The sequence below is a fragment of the Triturus cristatus genome, chromosome 5_1 (assembly GCF_964204655.1).
Source record: "Triturus cristatus chromosome 5_1, aTriCri1.1, whole genome shotgun sequence".
NCBI classification, from domain to species: Eukaryota; Metazoa; Chordata; class Amphibia; order Caudata; family Salamandridae; genus Triturus; species Triturus cristatus.
In genome coordinates, this window is record NC_140587.1 from 363,522,333 (window position 1) to 363,538,770 (window position 16,438).

At 45.2% G+C, this 16,438-nt stretch overlaps 1 protein-coding gene across 2 annotated transcripts in view; it reads right to left on the bottom strand.

The window, feature by feature from the left end:
* Window positions 1-16,438, bottom strand: part of LOC146830894 (fibrocystin-L-like) — a 1,907,335-nt gene that overhangs the window by 356,715 nt on the left and 1,534,182 nt on the right. For both annotated transcript variants that reach the window (XM_085605084.1, XM_085605082.1), the window contains exons 56-58: window positions 12,357-12,436; window positions 6,097-6,236; window positions 1,420-1,549 (exon numbers count right to left, since the gene is read on the bottom strand). In XM_085605084.1, coding sequence (XP_085461210.1) covers window positions 1,420-1,549; window positions 6,097-6,236; window positions 12,357-12,436 — 350 coding nt within the window. The remainder of the gene's footprint in view (window positions 1-1,419; window positions 1,550-6,096; window positions 6,237-12,356; window positions 12,437-16,438) is intronic.

The following is a 16,438-nucleotide window of genomic DNA, read 5'->3' on the forward strand; positions in this document are numbered from 1 at the left end:
AGAGGTACTTCCGCTTCCTCTTGTCGACGTGTGTGCAGTGCCGCGTCCGGAAAAGGTAAGGGGGATTGATGATTTTAGTTTAAAAGATCTGGGGACCAGGGGATAGATAGGAGGGGGTCACGCAGGATTAGAGATTATTAGGATTAGGGTTGGTATTTTATAAACAGGGCGAGGGGCGCACTGGGAACAAGAATTAGGGCTTAGCGCAGAGACGAGTATTTTGTAAACAGGGCAGGCGGCGCGCTGGGGTCTAAATTTAGGGATTAGGGCAGAGACAGGTATTTTTTTCAACTGGGCGAGGGGCGCACTGGGGACAAGAATTAGGGCTCAGGGAAGAGACGAGTATTTTATAAACAGGGCAGGCGGCGCGCTGGGGTCTCGGTTTAGGGATTAGGGCAATGATGGGTATTTTTTTTAACAGGGCAGGGGTGCACTGGGGTCTAGATCTATGGCTTAGAGTATGAGCATGTATTTTTAAAAAAGGGCATACCTGCTTTACAACAAAATACATTGTAAAAGCATACGTGGTAAAGGTTATACGTGATGAAAGCATTCACATTGTAACACATGCGTGGTAAAGGCATGCATTACAATGGAATGCGTTGTTACATCATACAACCCAGTGCAGCAAGTCGCCTTGCTGCACTGAGCTCCCTGCTTGGGAAAGGGCAAGTATGCTCTGTATATAAAAGAATACGGCACATTCCTGCATTTTCTCCTGTGCTGGTGATTTTGGCTGCCTTGCGCAAACGCAGGCACTCTTGCACCATGGTGCAAGGGTGCCTGTGTTGGATGCAGGATTGTTTTTGTGCAGGAAGGTGCACCTTCCTGCACAAAAACAATCCTGAGATGCACATTTCCCTGTCTATAAATGCGGCAGAATACAGCACACGTAGAAAGAGGAAGAAATGAGAAATAAAGCTATTTCTGCTCATTACGCCTCTCTGGGAAGGCATATCTTTTTGGCACATTCCCAGCTTTACCAGTTCTGTACATCTGAGAATATGTTAAATACGACTGGAGTTGTGTGAGAACACCCACGCAATGCCCATGGAATGCCTCCCTAGCGCAGAGAAAAATAATGCAGTGAAAGCGCTGCATTGCTTTACTTGAGATTCATGAAGCCGCTCAGGGCCACGCAGAGTGGCCTAGCGTGGCTTTATAAATCTAATTTTTCAGTTACGCCACGCATGTACCACATTGCATGTTGCTAGCACGACACAACTGGGGTCATAAATATGGCCCAAGTGTTTACAAAAGCCTTTAATAGCAGTGAATCTAATCTAGTGATGCACTACTTTTCTACTAGCATATTGCGTACACGATTACGGTAGAAAATTATTTTTCTCTACTGAGAATTTTAAAAAAAGCGGATTAAGCAAGAAGAGTCTCATATTCTTCAAACCCTCCATGGTATACCTAGTACTTTTGCCCCTTCAATGGGTCCATCTGGCAAGACTGATTCAGGCGTCGAGTGGTTTCCTTTCAGGATGATGTGTAACTCTCCTTGGAATGGATCATTCTCCCAGCCTCCTATTAACCGGCCACCCTATTGTGAGCAAGAGCACACATGGAGTCAACTTTAGCATGTGGGCATGGTCAGTAGAAAATACATACAGAGATTCATATTTCAAACTCACTGCACACGTTTATTACCGCATTAATTACCAAACGCAAGGTTGTACACATTTTTTGTAAAACAGAAAATCACTAAGACTGCAGAGGTTTAAAAATCACTTTCCACATGGAAACCAGAGGTAACATTTCACTCTGAACAATTTTTCAAAACGAATTTGTACTTAGGTCCTTTCTTCGGAGTCAGACAGTTCACTTGTTGGGACATTTCCTTACATCCCATTACATGTTGTACAAAGGAGATCTCTTTTCCAGGATTTCTTTAAACCACTTTGCGCCAATGCCCTTTAACTGTAACTATTGTCATTTGCATTGCCATTGAGGAATGAGTTCACGTGACAGCCAGTGTTGCAGTACTAGGGCGTGCTCTACCAGTTCAGGGTTAGGTCCTGATCGGAATTACAGGTTGTTTGGTGTTTTCCTCACCGCATTGCACACTTCCCTGGGTGGATTCCGGCAGTTTAAACCTGCCGAAATTGATCAAGGGGAAACACCTGTTTAAAAGGCAAAACATTGTAAGTACGACTTGGTGAAACTGGATGAAATGTACCAGGTGAAAATAGCAGGTAAATAAGACAACGTGGTTTTTCGGGCAAGAAACACCAAAGTTGGTCCCCATTCCATTGGCGAAATCTTGCATTAGGTCCGATTTTTTTCGAACCCAGTGTATCAGTTATTATCAGATGAAAGAAATAGCATTTGTTTCTCAGAGGCACTCGTAATGGAGGCCAAAGGCGTGTGTATCATAAGGTCACGCAGCACAGCATGCCACGTCGCTGCGCTGCAAGATGGGAAAAGGGCAGGAATGCTCCGAGTTTAACAGAATGCTGCACATTCCTGGCTTTTCCCAGCGCCTGCGCCCAATGTGCTGCCCAGCGCCAACGCAGGCAGCCTTGCACCACGGTGCAAGGGTGCCTGTGTTGTAAGCGGGATTGTTTTGGTGCAGGTAGGGACACTTTTTCCTGCACAAAAACACTCCACAGAGGCCTTTTCCTCTTTCAAAATGTGCTGCACACTGCAGCACATTTAGAAAGAGGAATCAGTGAGGAGAAATAAAGATATTTCTCCTCATGACGCCTTCCCTGGGGAAGTGTAGCATTTTGACACACTTCCAGGTCTACCAGTTATGGTAAATCTGGGAATGCGCCAAAATACACGTGGGAACACACATGGGAACACACATGTGCCACCCATGGCAGCGATTTAGCAAATATAGGAGGAGAGGGCAAGAAAACACATGCACCCCTTTGAAGCGATCAGTAGTAAATAATGAAATACAACCCTCAAGTGTGCCAAGGAAGGCTAAAACTCATCCAGTCAGAACTCTGTGAGGCACCGTGCAAGCAGGGTAAACTCATGAATAAGGGAGAAAGCCATCAAATCAAGAACGTGAAACTGAGATAGACATCAAAGCTAACCAATCAAGAGCATATGCTGGTACTAGAAACAACAGGTCTTGGTACAGGCAGCTAAAGCTGTTTAAGTCGAGACCTAAAAACCGCATAGAAAAGCGGTGAACTATTTTTATCTATTTCTGTGAATCCCTGGAGAAAAGAGCTTACTGGGCAGGTTCGGTTCGTGTGCTGGTATTGAGGCTGGCAGGGCCGGGGAAAGGAGCTACTGAGAAAAGGAATCCAGCACCTTACTTAAGAGAGACTGGGCAAGCCTCCCTCAAACACAAAAGTGTCCAACGGCTCTACTTTCCCATCTATATGGTGCAAACTAGAACAGCCTCACAACCACCCCTCTATAGGAGCCACAGAACAACCACGCAGTGGATCAGGTGCATCATAGCCCTACTCGGTCTGTCAGTGGGCACCACATATTGACGCCGAGTTAACCTGCCAAGGGGACACGTGTGGCACTGGTGCCCCTTCTTCCTTAAATAGGAGACCCATCTGCTCCTCTACCCCCACCATCCATCACCCACCAGCTCTGTCAGCCTGGAGCGTCAGAGACAAGTGCTCTGCTGGTGATAGGGAGAGGACATATAGCTTCCGGTGCCATGAAAGCAGGGGATAGTGAGAGAGTAGGTCTTGTAAAACAGCGCAGGCCTGTTCGTCCCTGTACCAGGGCGCAGGAGTTGCAGGTCCATTGATAGCAGCAAGAGTATGGGTCCTGCAGGTGCTTCTGGGAAAGTACTAGCAACGCAACAGGATTCACTTCCTTTCACATTCTCCATGCGATTGGTTGTAGTTGGAGCAAGCACACTGCACATTTTGGATCAAGTCTATGGCCCATTCCAACTGCTGAGGGTCTTGGGTAGATTTGAGGGTGCATATGTAACTCAAAACTAGACTCTTAATCTGCTGTGACATGGATGGACCTGCACAGGTCCATGTGCAGAGCTGTGTTGTTTTTCCTGGCTCCAGATCTGGGCTGCGACCAGCAATACTGGGTGGGACACTAGTGAGCTGGCACAGATGGAAGCATGCATGGGAGGAGAGGCCTGCTCCATCCCCAGCAAAAGATTATTAGCCATTGTGAGTTGGGGCAGACGGGCAAGTGCTGTATTCTGTCCTAGACTGTTGGGTGACTGTGATGCCTCACTAAGGTGCAGTCATGTGACATGGTCTGGCATCAAAGTGCGTTCCCAAAAATTCATGAATAATGACTGCCCAGTATGCATTTGCAATTTTAAGTGCAACCCACTGCTAAACGTATTGTGCTCCCTGAAAACCAGTGCCAGTGCTCATCACTGGTAAACAAGTTGCACAATTGAAAAACTGTATTTATGTCTGTATTATTGCCCTTATTAAAGCAATAATACTGTTCGCGTATTTCTTGCTCAGAACTTTATCAACGCATGCAGGGCCGGACTGGGAACCACAACCGGCCCTGGCAAAGTGCTCGGCCACTCCCCCCCCCACCCCCCACCCCCGGCGAAGGTGCCGCCGAGTTCTTTGCCAGTGCCGGTTTTCAGCCGATTTTGATACAGGGACGATTGTGCAGCTATGCTGCAAAAATGGCCCTGTAACAAAAAAGGCCCTCAGGGGCCCAAAACCGGCCCCCACCCATGCGGCGCACCGGGGGATAGCCCGGTGCCCGCTACGGCCAGTCTGGCCCTGAACACATGCACTGTTTTCGCTTCCACTGCTTCTGATGCGTGGTTCCTGTATACCTTCTTTGTCATTACTCCAGAGTTTTGATCTGCACAAATCTCCATTTACCACCTGCTGCCATTTGCTTGCCGTTCTGCTGTGCATGTATTCACTTTAGGCATATTTCTATACAAACTCCACCAGCTTTACTTTCATGCACATTTAGATTACGGAGATTCGCATCACATACTTTTTATCTTAACACATTTGAGGGCATATTTATCATACTTTCACGCAGCGCAACCCAGCAAGCCACCTTGCTGCGCTGCATGAAAGGGAAAGGGCAGGAATGCGCTGTATTTAACATCATACAGAGCATTCCTGTTCCTTCCATGCGCTGGAGCACTTTTGGCTGCCTATCTTCAAAGCATACATCCTTGCACCATGGTTGAATGGTGCCTGTGTTGTAAGGAGGATTGCTTTTGTGCAAGAAGGGGCACCTTCCTGCACAAAAACAATTGTGAGAGGCATTTTTCTCTTTCTATGTGTGCTGCAGAATAAAGATATTGCTCCCCGTTACGCATCTGCTTAGCATTTTGACACATTGCCAGGTTTACACTAATGGTAAATCTGGGAATGAGCAAAAATCCATGGGTGGTGCGTGAGAACACCCCCCCACACCACCATGGAACTCTTCCCTGGGGCAGAGAAACACAAGGCAGTGTTTTGCGCTGCCTTGCATTACTCCAGATTTATCAGGCCATGTAGAGCCACGAAAAGAGGCCTTGCGTGGCTTAATAAATCTGACTTTAGTGTTGCGTCAACCTTGAAACCCCTTGTGTGGCGCAAGGGAACACAAAACTATCAGAAATTTGGCCCCTGCTATTTAACATTTTAATAGACTATCATTAGAGTGTCTCCTCATTCTAGGTCTCCTTCAAAGAATGTCATCACTTTACTGGTGATATTTGCAGTTCCATAAAGACCTCTTTCTCTGTTGTTTATACTTCTCACAACCATTTGAAATTTACATGCATTTTTTTTAATGTTTTGGTTGTTTCAAGTTTATTTTGGTGACAACCTCAGGTCAGTAAAGCTGTACAGGATGTCTGTAACAGCAGTGTGTTGAATGAATTAAGCCGTATCTGCCACTTCTCAGCCAACGTTTACAGTTTGTAACCCATCACTCATCTTCAGGCTACAGAAAATTCTAAATCACATTATCAAGTAGCGCTCTGCTTGATGGCAGAAGAAATGCTTCTGTGAATCTGGGTTTTTTGTAAAGACAATTTCAATTACAACAAAAAGTGATAAAATAATCATTCTAACAACTGATCTGGTGAGAACAGTAGGTATTTGTCAAAAATGGGTTTCACGTGTAATCTGTACCTAGACTGGGGATTTTACGTATTTTTCTTACCTGAATAGAGATATAGGTAGCAGTTAGTACCACTGTCTTGTATCCTGAAGAAGGCTCAGTAAGATTTATTAGTTCGAGGACGCCATAGATAGTGAGATTCTCGAGGGTTGGCGTTTGTATGTCTGCTATAACCCATTTGCCTACAAAAACAATTTCCAAATTGAATATGATGAATGAAGCTACTAACATGTATAACACCCACACTGTGCCCATTCCAGGAAAAGTACCATACTTATGCATCTGCATAACAAAACACAGCTAACAGTCATTGTATTTGTTGGTCATTGTTCTCCGCAGTTTATTACTTATTACATACGTCATACAGATGCAACTCCCCTGGAAACCTTCTTGGGGCAGGGGTCATAAATCATCATCACACGCCATTGCACATTGGGTATCATACGGTGTCAGTTGGACATCATAAATCATGGGTCATAAATCCTCGGGGTATCATAAATTATTCTGTCACCATCGGTCATCATTCGGTTGTCATACATCATTCTGCATGATCATCATAAATCATCAGCCATAAATCGTTGGTTGGTCATAAATTACTTATTTGTCTTTTGCTCATTTGCATCTTGTAAGGTCGTAAATCACCCAGACAATTCTTAGGTTGTTCTTGTTGTTCTCCACGCCCCCTTTGCATGTGTGGGGTATCCTTTCCCCAGACTTAGGCCCCAACTCGCTACCTTGCTAGTCTCTTTTGTGCCCTGCTGTCTGGCGGGGGCTGGACTGCGAGCGCCGTCTCTGTTTGCTACCCCCTTTTTGTCAGGCCTACTCACCTTGCTGTAAGGCAACCGAAAGTGAGTGGCCCTCCTTCTACACAACGCTCTATCAGTGTGTTTCCATAACCAAGCCCCTGCACCTTTTGTTTCTGTGTTTCCGCCATCACTGCAATGCTGCTGTTACCAAGGTGTGTGTGGGTGGGCCTCAAAATATTTGGCGCCGCTCCCCCAGCTCCACGAGGAGAGTGTTGCCTTATATCTCCTCCTTTTGGCCGTTGCACTCAGCAGGGGGAGAAGAGGGGGTGCCCCTGACTGGGGGATCCAAACCCTCACCTGGCCTCCATTGGTCCGGTGACCTGGCACCACTATGACGTGAGTTTGCAGTGCGGGCAGCGCTCTTCACTCTGCCTCAGGGGGCTTCACAGCAGTGTGAACCAGTTCCTTTTCGGGCTCTGGTGGCCATTATGGCGCCAGCCCTTGAGGCCCCCTTTGGGGGCAGCCTCTGCTAGAACGCCTGCATGATCATCATAAATCATCAGCCATAAATCATGGGTCATAATTCCTCTGGGTATCATAAATCATTCTATCACCATTGGTCATCCTTCGGTTGTCATAAATCATTCTGCATGATCATCATAAATCATCAGCCATAAATAATCGGCTGGTCATAAATCACTTGTTTGTCTTTTGTTCATTTGCATCTCCTAGAGTCGTAAATCACACTGACAGTTCATGGATTGTTCGTGTTGTTCTCCATGCCCCCTTTGCGTGTGGGGGTAGCCTTTCCCTGGAGTTAGACCCCAACTCGCTACCTTGCTAGTCTCTTTTGTGCCCTGCCATCTGACAGGGCTGGGCTGCAAGAGCTGTCTATATTTGCTACCTCCTTTTTGTCAGGCCTACTCACCCTGCCGTAAGGTATCCCAAAGTAAGTGGCCCTCCTTCTACACACCGCCCTGTCGGTGTGTTTCCATAACCAAGCCCCTGCACCTTTTGTTTCCATCTCGCCGCCAGGGAGGCTTCCGTCTTCCTGCTGCTCCCCCCTCACTGTGTCATCCATTTTCACCTCCTGCTGCTCTTTATGTCCTGCCTGCCACTGACAATGCCCTACCTCGAGTGCTAGATTACCAATCTTAGCTGTGGCTCCGGGAGGCCGCCGTCTGGTTAAGCTCCAAAGGTAATCTTCTCCCAAAGGCAATGGTATCCTGTGCTCCATCCTCCGAGTCGTGTAGTGACGTGCTTGTGTCCTATTCAGCCCCTTCCAGCACTGTCTCCGCTCACCACGGGTTATAAATTAATTCAAAATTGGTAGACAGTCAGATACCGATTAGGGAGGCCTGATAAAGCACACATATATTTGGCACCGCTCCCCTAGCTCCACGATGTAGAAGTGAGCAGTGCTATGGGGGAGCGTTGCCCTATATTCTTTCCTTTCAGCCGTTGCACTCGGCAGGGTGTGCCCCAAATTGGGGGATCTAAACCCTCACCTGCCCTCCCCCATTGGTCCAGTGACCTGACACCACTCCGGCGTGAGTTTGCGGCGTGGGCAGCACTCCTCACTCTGCCGCAGGGCGATTCCCAGCAGTGTGAACCAGTTCCTTGTCAGGCTCTGGTGGACATTATGTCGCCGGCCCTCGAGGTCCCCTTCGGGGGGGGCTCTTCTAGACAGATGATTAATGATAAAATAAGCTCTCCTGCTGCCGCAGCCACACTGTGTGGCTGATCTCTTAAGGAACAGTGCATGGGACACCGAGGAGCATAATTCACTCAAGGCACAGGTCTCGTGGTGCAGGGGTCATGCAGAGGCACTCATCAGACAGAGCACATTTCTCAGGTTGCAAGGAGCACAAAGGGACTGTAATCTTTCAAGACACAATTCTCAGAATGGAGTGGGCAAAAAAGGACATTAATCATACATGTTACAGTTCTCAGAGTGCAAGGACCACATTGGGGGAGCAAAGTCTAAAGGCGCTGGGGTGGTACAAGGGAACTCATCACTCATGGTGCAATTTTCTCAGGGTATATAGGGTCACTATCACTCAAGGTACCGATTCATATAGATTAGGGACAATGGTGCATGTCAGTGGGTATAAAGAAAGATTTGATACACAGAAATCAGTTATATTCTGATGTTGCAGCAAGGGAGTGCTAAGTAGGAGTGGTACGTTCCAGCAATGTATAGTGCATAATAGGCAGAATAATAATATCTTTGTATGGCTTACATATTGCTCTGCAATGCAAATTTTATTTTGTAATGTCAGCTAGAGGGTAGATGTATGATTCGGGTTTCAAAGTCCAGCCTAAAATGGCCACCAGATTTGGGGGCAATGAAGGTTATTCTATCTTTGGACGACAGTATTCAAAGGCTGTGTTGTTAGTGTTACCAGGTGGCTGTCACTATACCTGCCTGAGTGTGTGTTACACCTGGCATCCTTGGCATGGATTTCCCCTAACTTTTTTGCCTCTAACCCTCCTGTTTTCTGACTACATTTTTGCTGGCAGTAGGACTTTGTGGATGTACCACTGCTAACCAGTGTCAAAGTGCTTGTGCTCTCTCCCTGAAACATGGTAAAATTGACTTACATCCAATTGGCCTATTTAATTTAATTGTAAGAACTTAGTGAATTGGTACCCATGGCCAGTAAATTAAATGTTACTAGTGGGTCTCCAACACAGATTGTGCTAGATTGTGCCACCCATGTAAGTAGCCCTCAAGCCTGCCATTGCAGCATGTGTGTACAGTTTTAACTGCCATGTTGATCTGGCAGAATAAACCTTTTGCCAGGCCCAAACCTTCCCTTTTACTACATATAGGTCACCCATAGGGTAGGCCCTGAACAGCCCAGATGGCACGGTGTAGCGTATTAAAAAGTAGGGCATGTACTTTTAAGTTTTACATGTTCTGGTAGTGAAAAACTCCTACATTCATTTTCACTACTGCAAGGCTTACCTCTTCCATAGGATAACATTTGAGTTACCTTATCACATTTAATAAGCTGAGACTCCTAGTTGGGAGCAGGTAAACAGTTTGAGTTTGGTGTCGAAAGAATTGTAACTAAATGCCCTCTTAATGGCAAATTTCAATTTTATTCACAGTTCTGAAAATGGCAATTCTCGAAAAGTGGCAATTTCTTGTCCTAACCATTTGGTGCTTACAGCCTGAACCTGGGCCACAGACAAGGTGTAGCTGGCAGTTGGTCTCTGTGTATTGCTACCAGACGGTGAGACAAAGGGAAGATAGGTGTTGGCAGGATGGCCCACTCTGAGTTAATGAGGGGGAGGAGCTGTCACTTCCCACACTTGCACATCACAAAGGCGCTGCCTGAGCACTCTCACAAAGAGTTTGACACTGATCTTTTGTGACCGCAGACAAGATAGGGCCAGGACAGAGAGGAAGGCAATACCTGACACCTCAGGGGGGTAGAAACCTCTGGAAACTTCTACAAATTCAAAGTCGGCACCAGGTATAAATATTGGACCTCAGACCCCTACTCTTCAGTACACTTCTGGCCCTGTAGACTCTGCCAGAAAGAAGGACTGTTTTGCTGCTTAAAGGACTGCCACTTAGCTGGACTGCTGCTCTCAAAGACTGCTGCCCAGCTGCTCTCCTTGCCTGGGTGAGAAGGATTTGACCTGCATCTCTAAACCTAGGACCCCAGAGTTACCCCAAGGGCTAGTTGGTTAGTCTCCTGATCAGAAGCCTTAGGGTCATACCGGGCTTCCAACAACCTTAAACCCAGTATCTGGACTCTGTCATCTGTGAGTCCTGCCCTCCCAAGTGGTGCCACCCCAGTACTGGACCATGAAGGTATTCTGGAAGCCCATATATGGGTTACGCAGAACCGACGCATCACCTCTGCAGAGTGGCACATCTTCCGCAGAACCGGCACATTGATTATGCTGCTTGACTCATTGACCTCGGAATCAATGCATCGAATCTGCTGCGCCAATCTCCCCGACACTAGGATGTCAAATCGCCCATCACAGCTAACATATCACCCCAAGGACCTCACCCAACACCGCCCATCAGAATCGCTGCTCTGCGACACATCTCCACTCATGTACATCGCCTCGCCCAATATGACCTATCGGAAGTGCCAATGAGTTATGCATCTCAATGCAAGAACATCACCTCGCACTCCACAGCTTCCCTGAATCACCTATGAGCGACGCACCTCCTCGCCCAGACCTCACACCACCTCTGTTGCACAATGCATCCTTGCCTGGGACTCTGCATCACTCTGCAACCAGAATTAAGGCACTGTGTTAAGCGGGCCCTAGTGGGTCCCTTTTGCCAGACTCACTCCATTGCAGTCGGCCTGAGATTGTGACTTTGTCCCAGTCCAGCGCAACCAGATAACCACAGTTGGTGCTTTTGTGGTTTTTGGCACTGTAGTCATTGAAATCTTTATAATTGTATATTTTCAATTCTCTTGATTGGATTTTTGTTGTTTTGATCTTGATTATTAATTAAAAATGAATCTATTTTCTTCTAAATAGTCACTTTTTTTAAAACTCTTGCTGGTGTACCCTGCTATGTAACATCCTCCAACTGTGTATGCAGTGTCAATCTCTGTCTTTCTATCTGCATAGGCTGATACAAATGTATGTATAGATTGACATACCCAAAATTCCTATCTCTAAGGGATGCAATCCAGCTGCAGCACCAGTAGGGCACTCATTCAGTATCTAGGCAGACGAGCTAGCATGTCTAAGCTAAGACTCTGTCTGCTTTAGTTTATTTGACCGACCGCTCTCCAACAGATGGGCATCACTTCAGACACATCCCATGCATGTGTCCTCCATAGACAAGAAGAAATGAGTTGTCACCTGAGCAACATACAAAGAGGTATAAAGTGGATGATGAGAAGATAGGAGACAGCCTCTAATGTCCATGGGCATCCAACGAGTCAACACACAAACCTCTGTTTAAGGACTTAGCATGTCACATCCTCTTTTAATTCATGTTTTTCCCAAGGATTTCCCGCCTTGTTAGGTGAAAAATATAAAAATTGTCATCACACAATTGGATGGTGACTCAATTCATTGTGCTATCTGCATGGGTAGCTGAATACTAGATAATCATTTAATAGCGGGAAGATATTTTATATGCATTCTAAAATGATGATTCCTTCTATACTGGCCTGATCTGTCAATTTAGTTTCCTTCTAAGTTAAAACATATGCTGGATCATACTGACTTCGGATATATTTCCAACTCAATTATGCAAGGCTTTGATTGAAATAGGATGTACATAATTGATTTTTGCAGAGTTTTATATAGCGCGAACTTGACCCGAATCGGGTATCAGAGTGCTATACATAGCACCAGTTACATTACATCAGGACACACATTCATTTTGGTTAGGCACGGGGAGATTAAGTGATTTGTCAAGAATCACAGGATGTTCAGCGCCATTGCCCAGACTGAAACCCAGTTCCCCAGATTTGAGGTCGAATGCCCTAGCCGTTAGGCCAACTCCTCTCCATCTCCTCTCTTTCTCTGGAAACAGTATGCCACACTATTGTACAGTACCTGCAGGAATCACCACATCTGAGCCATTTGTTGGGACACTCATGTCGTTATTCAACCAGAAGGACTGATCTGACCAATAGCTGAAGAGAAAGAAAAAGAAGCTCATTTGAATTTTTATGTCATATATTCAAGTAATTAATTCAAACTTGATTCTTTCTGTGTACCAGAAATGACACCACGTGCAAGGTCTAGGCTAATGAGTGCAACCTCCATGCCACTGCAAGGGTTGGAACTGGGCAACTTGCAAGCTTCAGCCTAGGTTTTTTTCTCAGAATTAACCACCACAGAACTTATCATTGTCTCATTTTTTGATTAAGCTGCAACACTGATGCACCTACTTACCGGTGCAACAGGGTGCGCATGGCACGTACGAACACAAAGTGCATCATTATCATCCCATCATAAGCAAGGGCAAAGGCAATACCATTTTCATCCTTTTTTCTCACCAGCCCAGGGCATGAGGACTTCCGACACTTTTTGTATTGTTTTGCCAATGAGCAACCAAAGATAGAATACTATACCCGCAGTGTGACTAAATAGTTTCTGAGGAAGTTACTGCTAAAAGATTGTCAAATCTGAGGACAGATAATGGAACTTCTAAGAACACATTATCATTCTATCATTTTTGCTTTGCACATTTTAAATTCTAAAGAGAGGTACGAAAAATGGCAAAAGATTTGAGAGATGGGTGAGATTATCTGAAACAAGTAAATGTATAGAGACTAATCGTGGGAAGAGATGTGATCATTAAAAGCACTCTTACCCTGAGGGATTAAATATTTCTCCTAATAACACCAAAATCAAGTGAGCCACAAAACATTCAATAGAAGCTCCAACTGCTAGTCTTTATTTGGTGCAGTATGGTTTTCAAGGGGTTTAAGCTATCTACAGATTTAGAGATTATCTATGGAGGCAACCATAGCACAAGTTACATTGGATGCTTTTAATTTTGTGTAGGAATTGCAGAAAAATATCAAACATTTCACAAACTAGTCAAAGTCATAGGTACATCAGGCTTCAAGAGTACTATGCGAAATTAGATTATTTAACAGAACTATTAGGCATTGGTAAACCATGCAGTTAACATGTGGGTTACTACTTTGAGAAGCAAAGTGGGTTGCTTATGCTGTACAGAAAAAATCCAGGGTTCAGACAAAAAAGAATTGTAAAACTGGGTTATTTTGTAACCTTCAAAACAAGAAGAATTACTTGTCTCCATGGGACGAAATGCTTTAGAAATCTATTTGTCTGGTAACAAAAAGTCCAAAAAGTCCACTTGTCCAATTTGGGGCGGATAATTGGCAAATTATGGCAACACCTTCCTTAAAATAATTTCTGTTAAAATATGTATACCAGTACGCAAAATTTTTCAGGGGCTGAGTTTTAGAAAGAACCTGATTATTCCACATGTCTGATTACAGGAGGCTGTAAATATACCCCGGCTCAATTTTGTCAAATCTTTAAATATGCACAAACTCTGCATCTGAATGAGCTATTTGAATAGCAGCTTGTTTAGTCACTGAAAGTATCAAATTTGACCATATAACTCCAGTCTTACTTATGCCCCAATAGTTCCCCATTATTATTATTATTATTATTATTAAAGCTTGTAGAGCGCACGGCTACCTCCAACTGAAGTGTCCCGGCGCTAGCATCCTATCTAAGAGAAGAAGAGACCAGGGAGGACCACCGTATATAAGGCAAGCCGAAAAGCCAAGTCTTGAGAGCTCTCCTAAAGGGGATTTACGCAACTATTTTTCTCAGGTGATTGGGCATAGTATTCTGTAAGGTAGCAGTTTTTACAGAGAACGCACAGCCACCGGTCATTGCCTTCATAAAGCGAGGAAGTTACAGCTATTATATCTGAGTGCCCTAGCTTGGTGATATTTCTGAAGTCTCCGCTTCAGATATTGAGGACCCGTCCCTCTTATTGCTCTATGTGCAAGTACTAGGGCTTTGAACTGTACTCTTCTCCTAACTGGAAGCCAATGTAGGCTGCGTGGATGGGGGTTAATGTGATGTCGCAGTGGTACATTACTGATCAGCCTAGCTGCCGCATTTTGAATGAGCTGTAGTCTCCTCATCAGATACTCAGGAAGACCAATATAAAGGCTATTGGCATAGTCGAGTTGAGAGGTAATTAAGGCATACACAACTGACTTCCTGCAATCCATTGGCAGGAAGTGAAGAAATCTGCGCAATGCCTTTAGTTTCCAAAAGCACTGAGAGGAGACATGTGTAATTTGTGCCTTGCCCGTGAGTTGGGAGTCAAACTTGAAACCCAAATTCCTAGCAGAGGACACAGGTAGCAGGGGCGGATTTAACTCGGCTGGCCACCACAGCGCAGTGCACGGAGGAGTTGGTTGATTAAAAAATAAGACCTCCGTCTTATCAGTGTTCAATTTTAGGCAGCTGTCCGCCATCCATGATGAAATATTTAAGAGACACTGTCTAAAATTGACGAAGGCTGTCTTGTTGTGTTCTTTAAATGAGAACACAAGCTGAGTATCATCTGCGTACGAGACAACCTTCACCCCACATTTTTCTACAGTTGCCGCAAGGGCTGTCAAATAAACATTAAAAAGCGTGGGGCTTAAAGCAGAACCCTGAGGAACCCCTTGATGCATAGGGCCGGAACTGGAGACATAGGGGTGCAGAAATACTTGTTGCGACCGACCCTCAAGAAATGAACGAAACCATGTCAAAACAGTTCCTGTTACTCCTAAATGGTGTAATCTACTCAGGAGGATCCTGTGGGAAACCGTGTCAAAGGCTATGGACAAATCCAGCAGCACCAACATTGCGCAGCTTCCCTGGTCTAAGGTTTCCCGGATCGATTCTGCCACCTCCAGAAGGGCTGTCTCCGTACTGTATCCTGTCATAAACCCAGACCGGGAATCGTGAAGATGGTTATTCGATTCTAAGAAGTCCGAAAGTTGCCTCTGGACCTCTTTTTCAAAAAATTTGGCAGGTGCCGGAAGGAGGGACATAGGGCTGACATTTTTTGGCTCTGCTGAATCAGCATCCTCTTTCTTGAGGATAGGCCGAACATAGGTCTTTTTCCAGCTAGTTGGAAAAATCCCAGGCTCCAAAGAGGTATTCCGAATTGGATTCAGGATACCATTAAGCCAAGGTGATAATAGCTTAAAAAATCTGGCTGGACAGGGGTCCAGTGGAGAGCCTGATTTTATATTCCTTAGTTTCTTCAGTGACGCCTCCTTCTCAAATGGACAAATGGCTGACCATTTATTTGATATAGCATGAGTTGCAATATCAGACATACCTGATACAGGAAAGGAAGAATAAATGGTTAAAATTTTATTTTCGAAGAAAATAGCTAGTTCTTCACAGAGAGCCACAGATGAGGGAATAGTGTTCTTCAAGGCCTGAGGTTTCATAAAGCCTTCCACTATCTTAAAAATTTCTTTAGGGGAATTGTCAGAGTCCTTAATCTGCTTTGCCACATAATCCCTAATGATCTTACGCTTCAAACTATGGAATTTCCTCTGTGCTGCCTTGTATTCACACTTGGCTGAAGGTTCATAATTTTTTCTACAGACACGCTTGATCCTCTTACAAAAGCTTTTCTCCATACGAAGCTCTGTGTTAAACCAGGGAGCCGAGGGTTTGTTCCTGGACAATTTAACCGACTTAATAGGGGCCAGTTTGTCAAGGACTGAATTGACCCAAGCGTTAAAAAGAAGAGCATCAAGGTTAGGAACGCCGGAGAGTTCAGGGGAAGTGTTCTGTAGTTCACCACCCATAGATTCAGGTGTGACCTTCCTCCAGTTCCTCCTATTCTCCGTAATAGACCTTATATGGCTATCACAGACCTTCCAAGTCAGCCTGAACATAACCAACATGTGGTCCGACCAGGTCACTGGTAAGAGCTCTTCCACCTGAATGATGGGATCATTAGTAAAAAGAAGGTCTAAAGTATGGCCAGCTACATGAGTGGGACGTGATACCTTTTGAGTCAGGTTTAGCCCTTTAAGGGTATCTCCTAATTGGACAGCTAAAGGGCAGTTCACATTATCCATGTGGACATTAAAATCACCAAGAACTGTGAAATTAGTATGCCT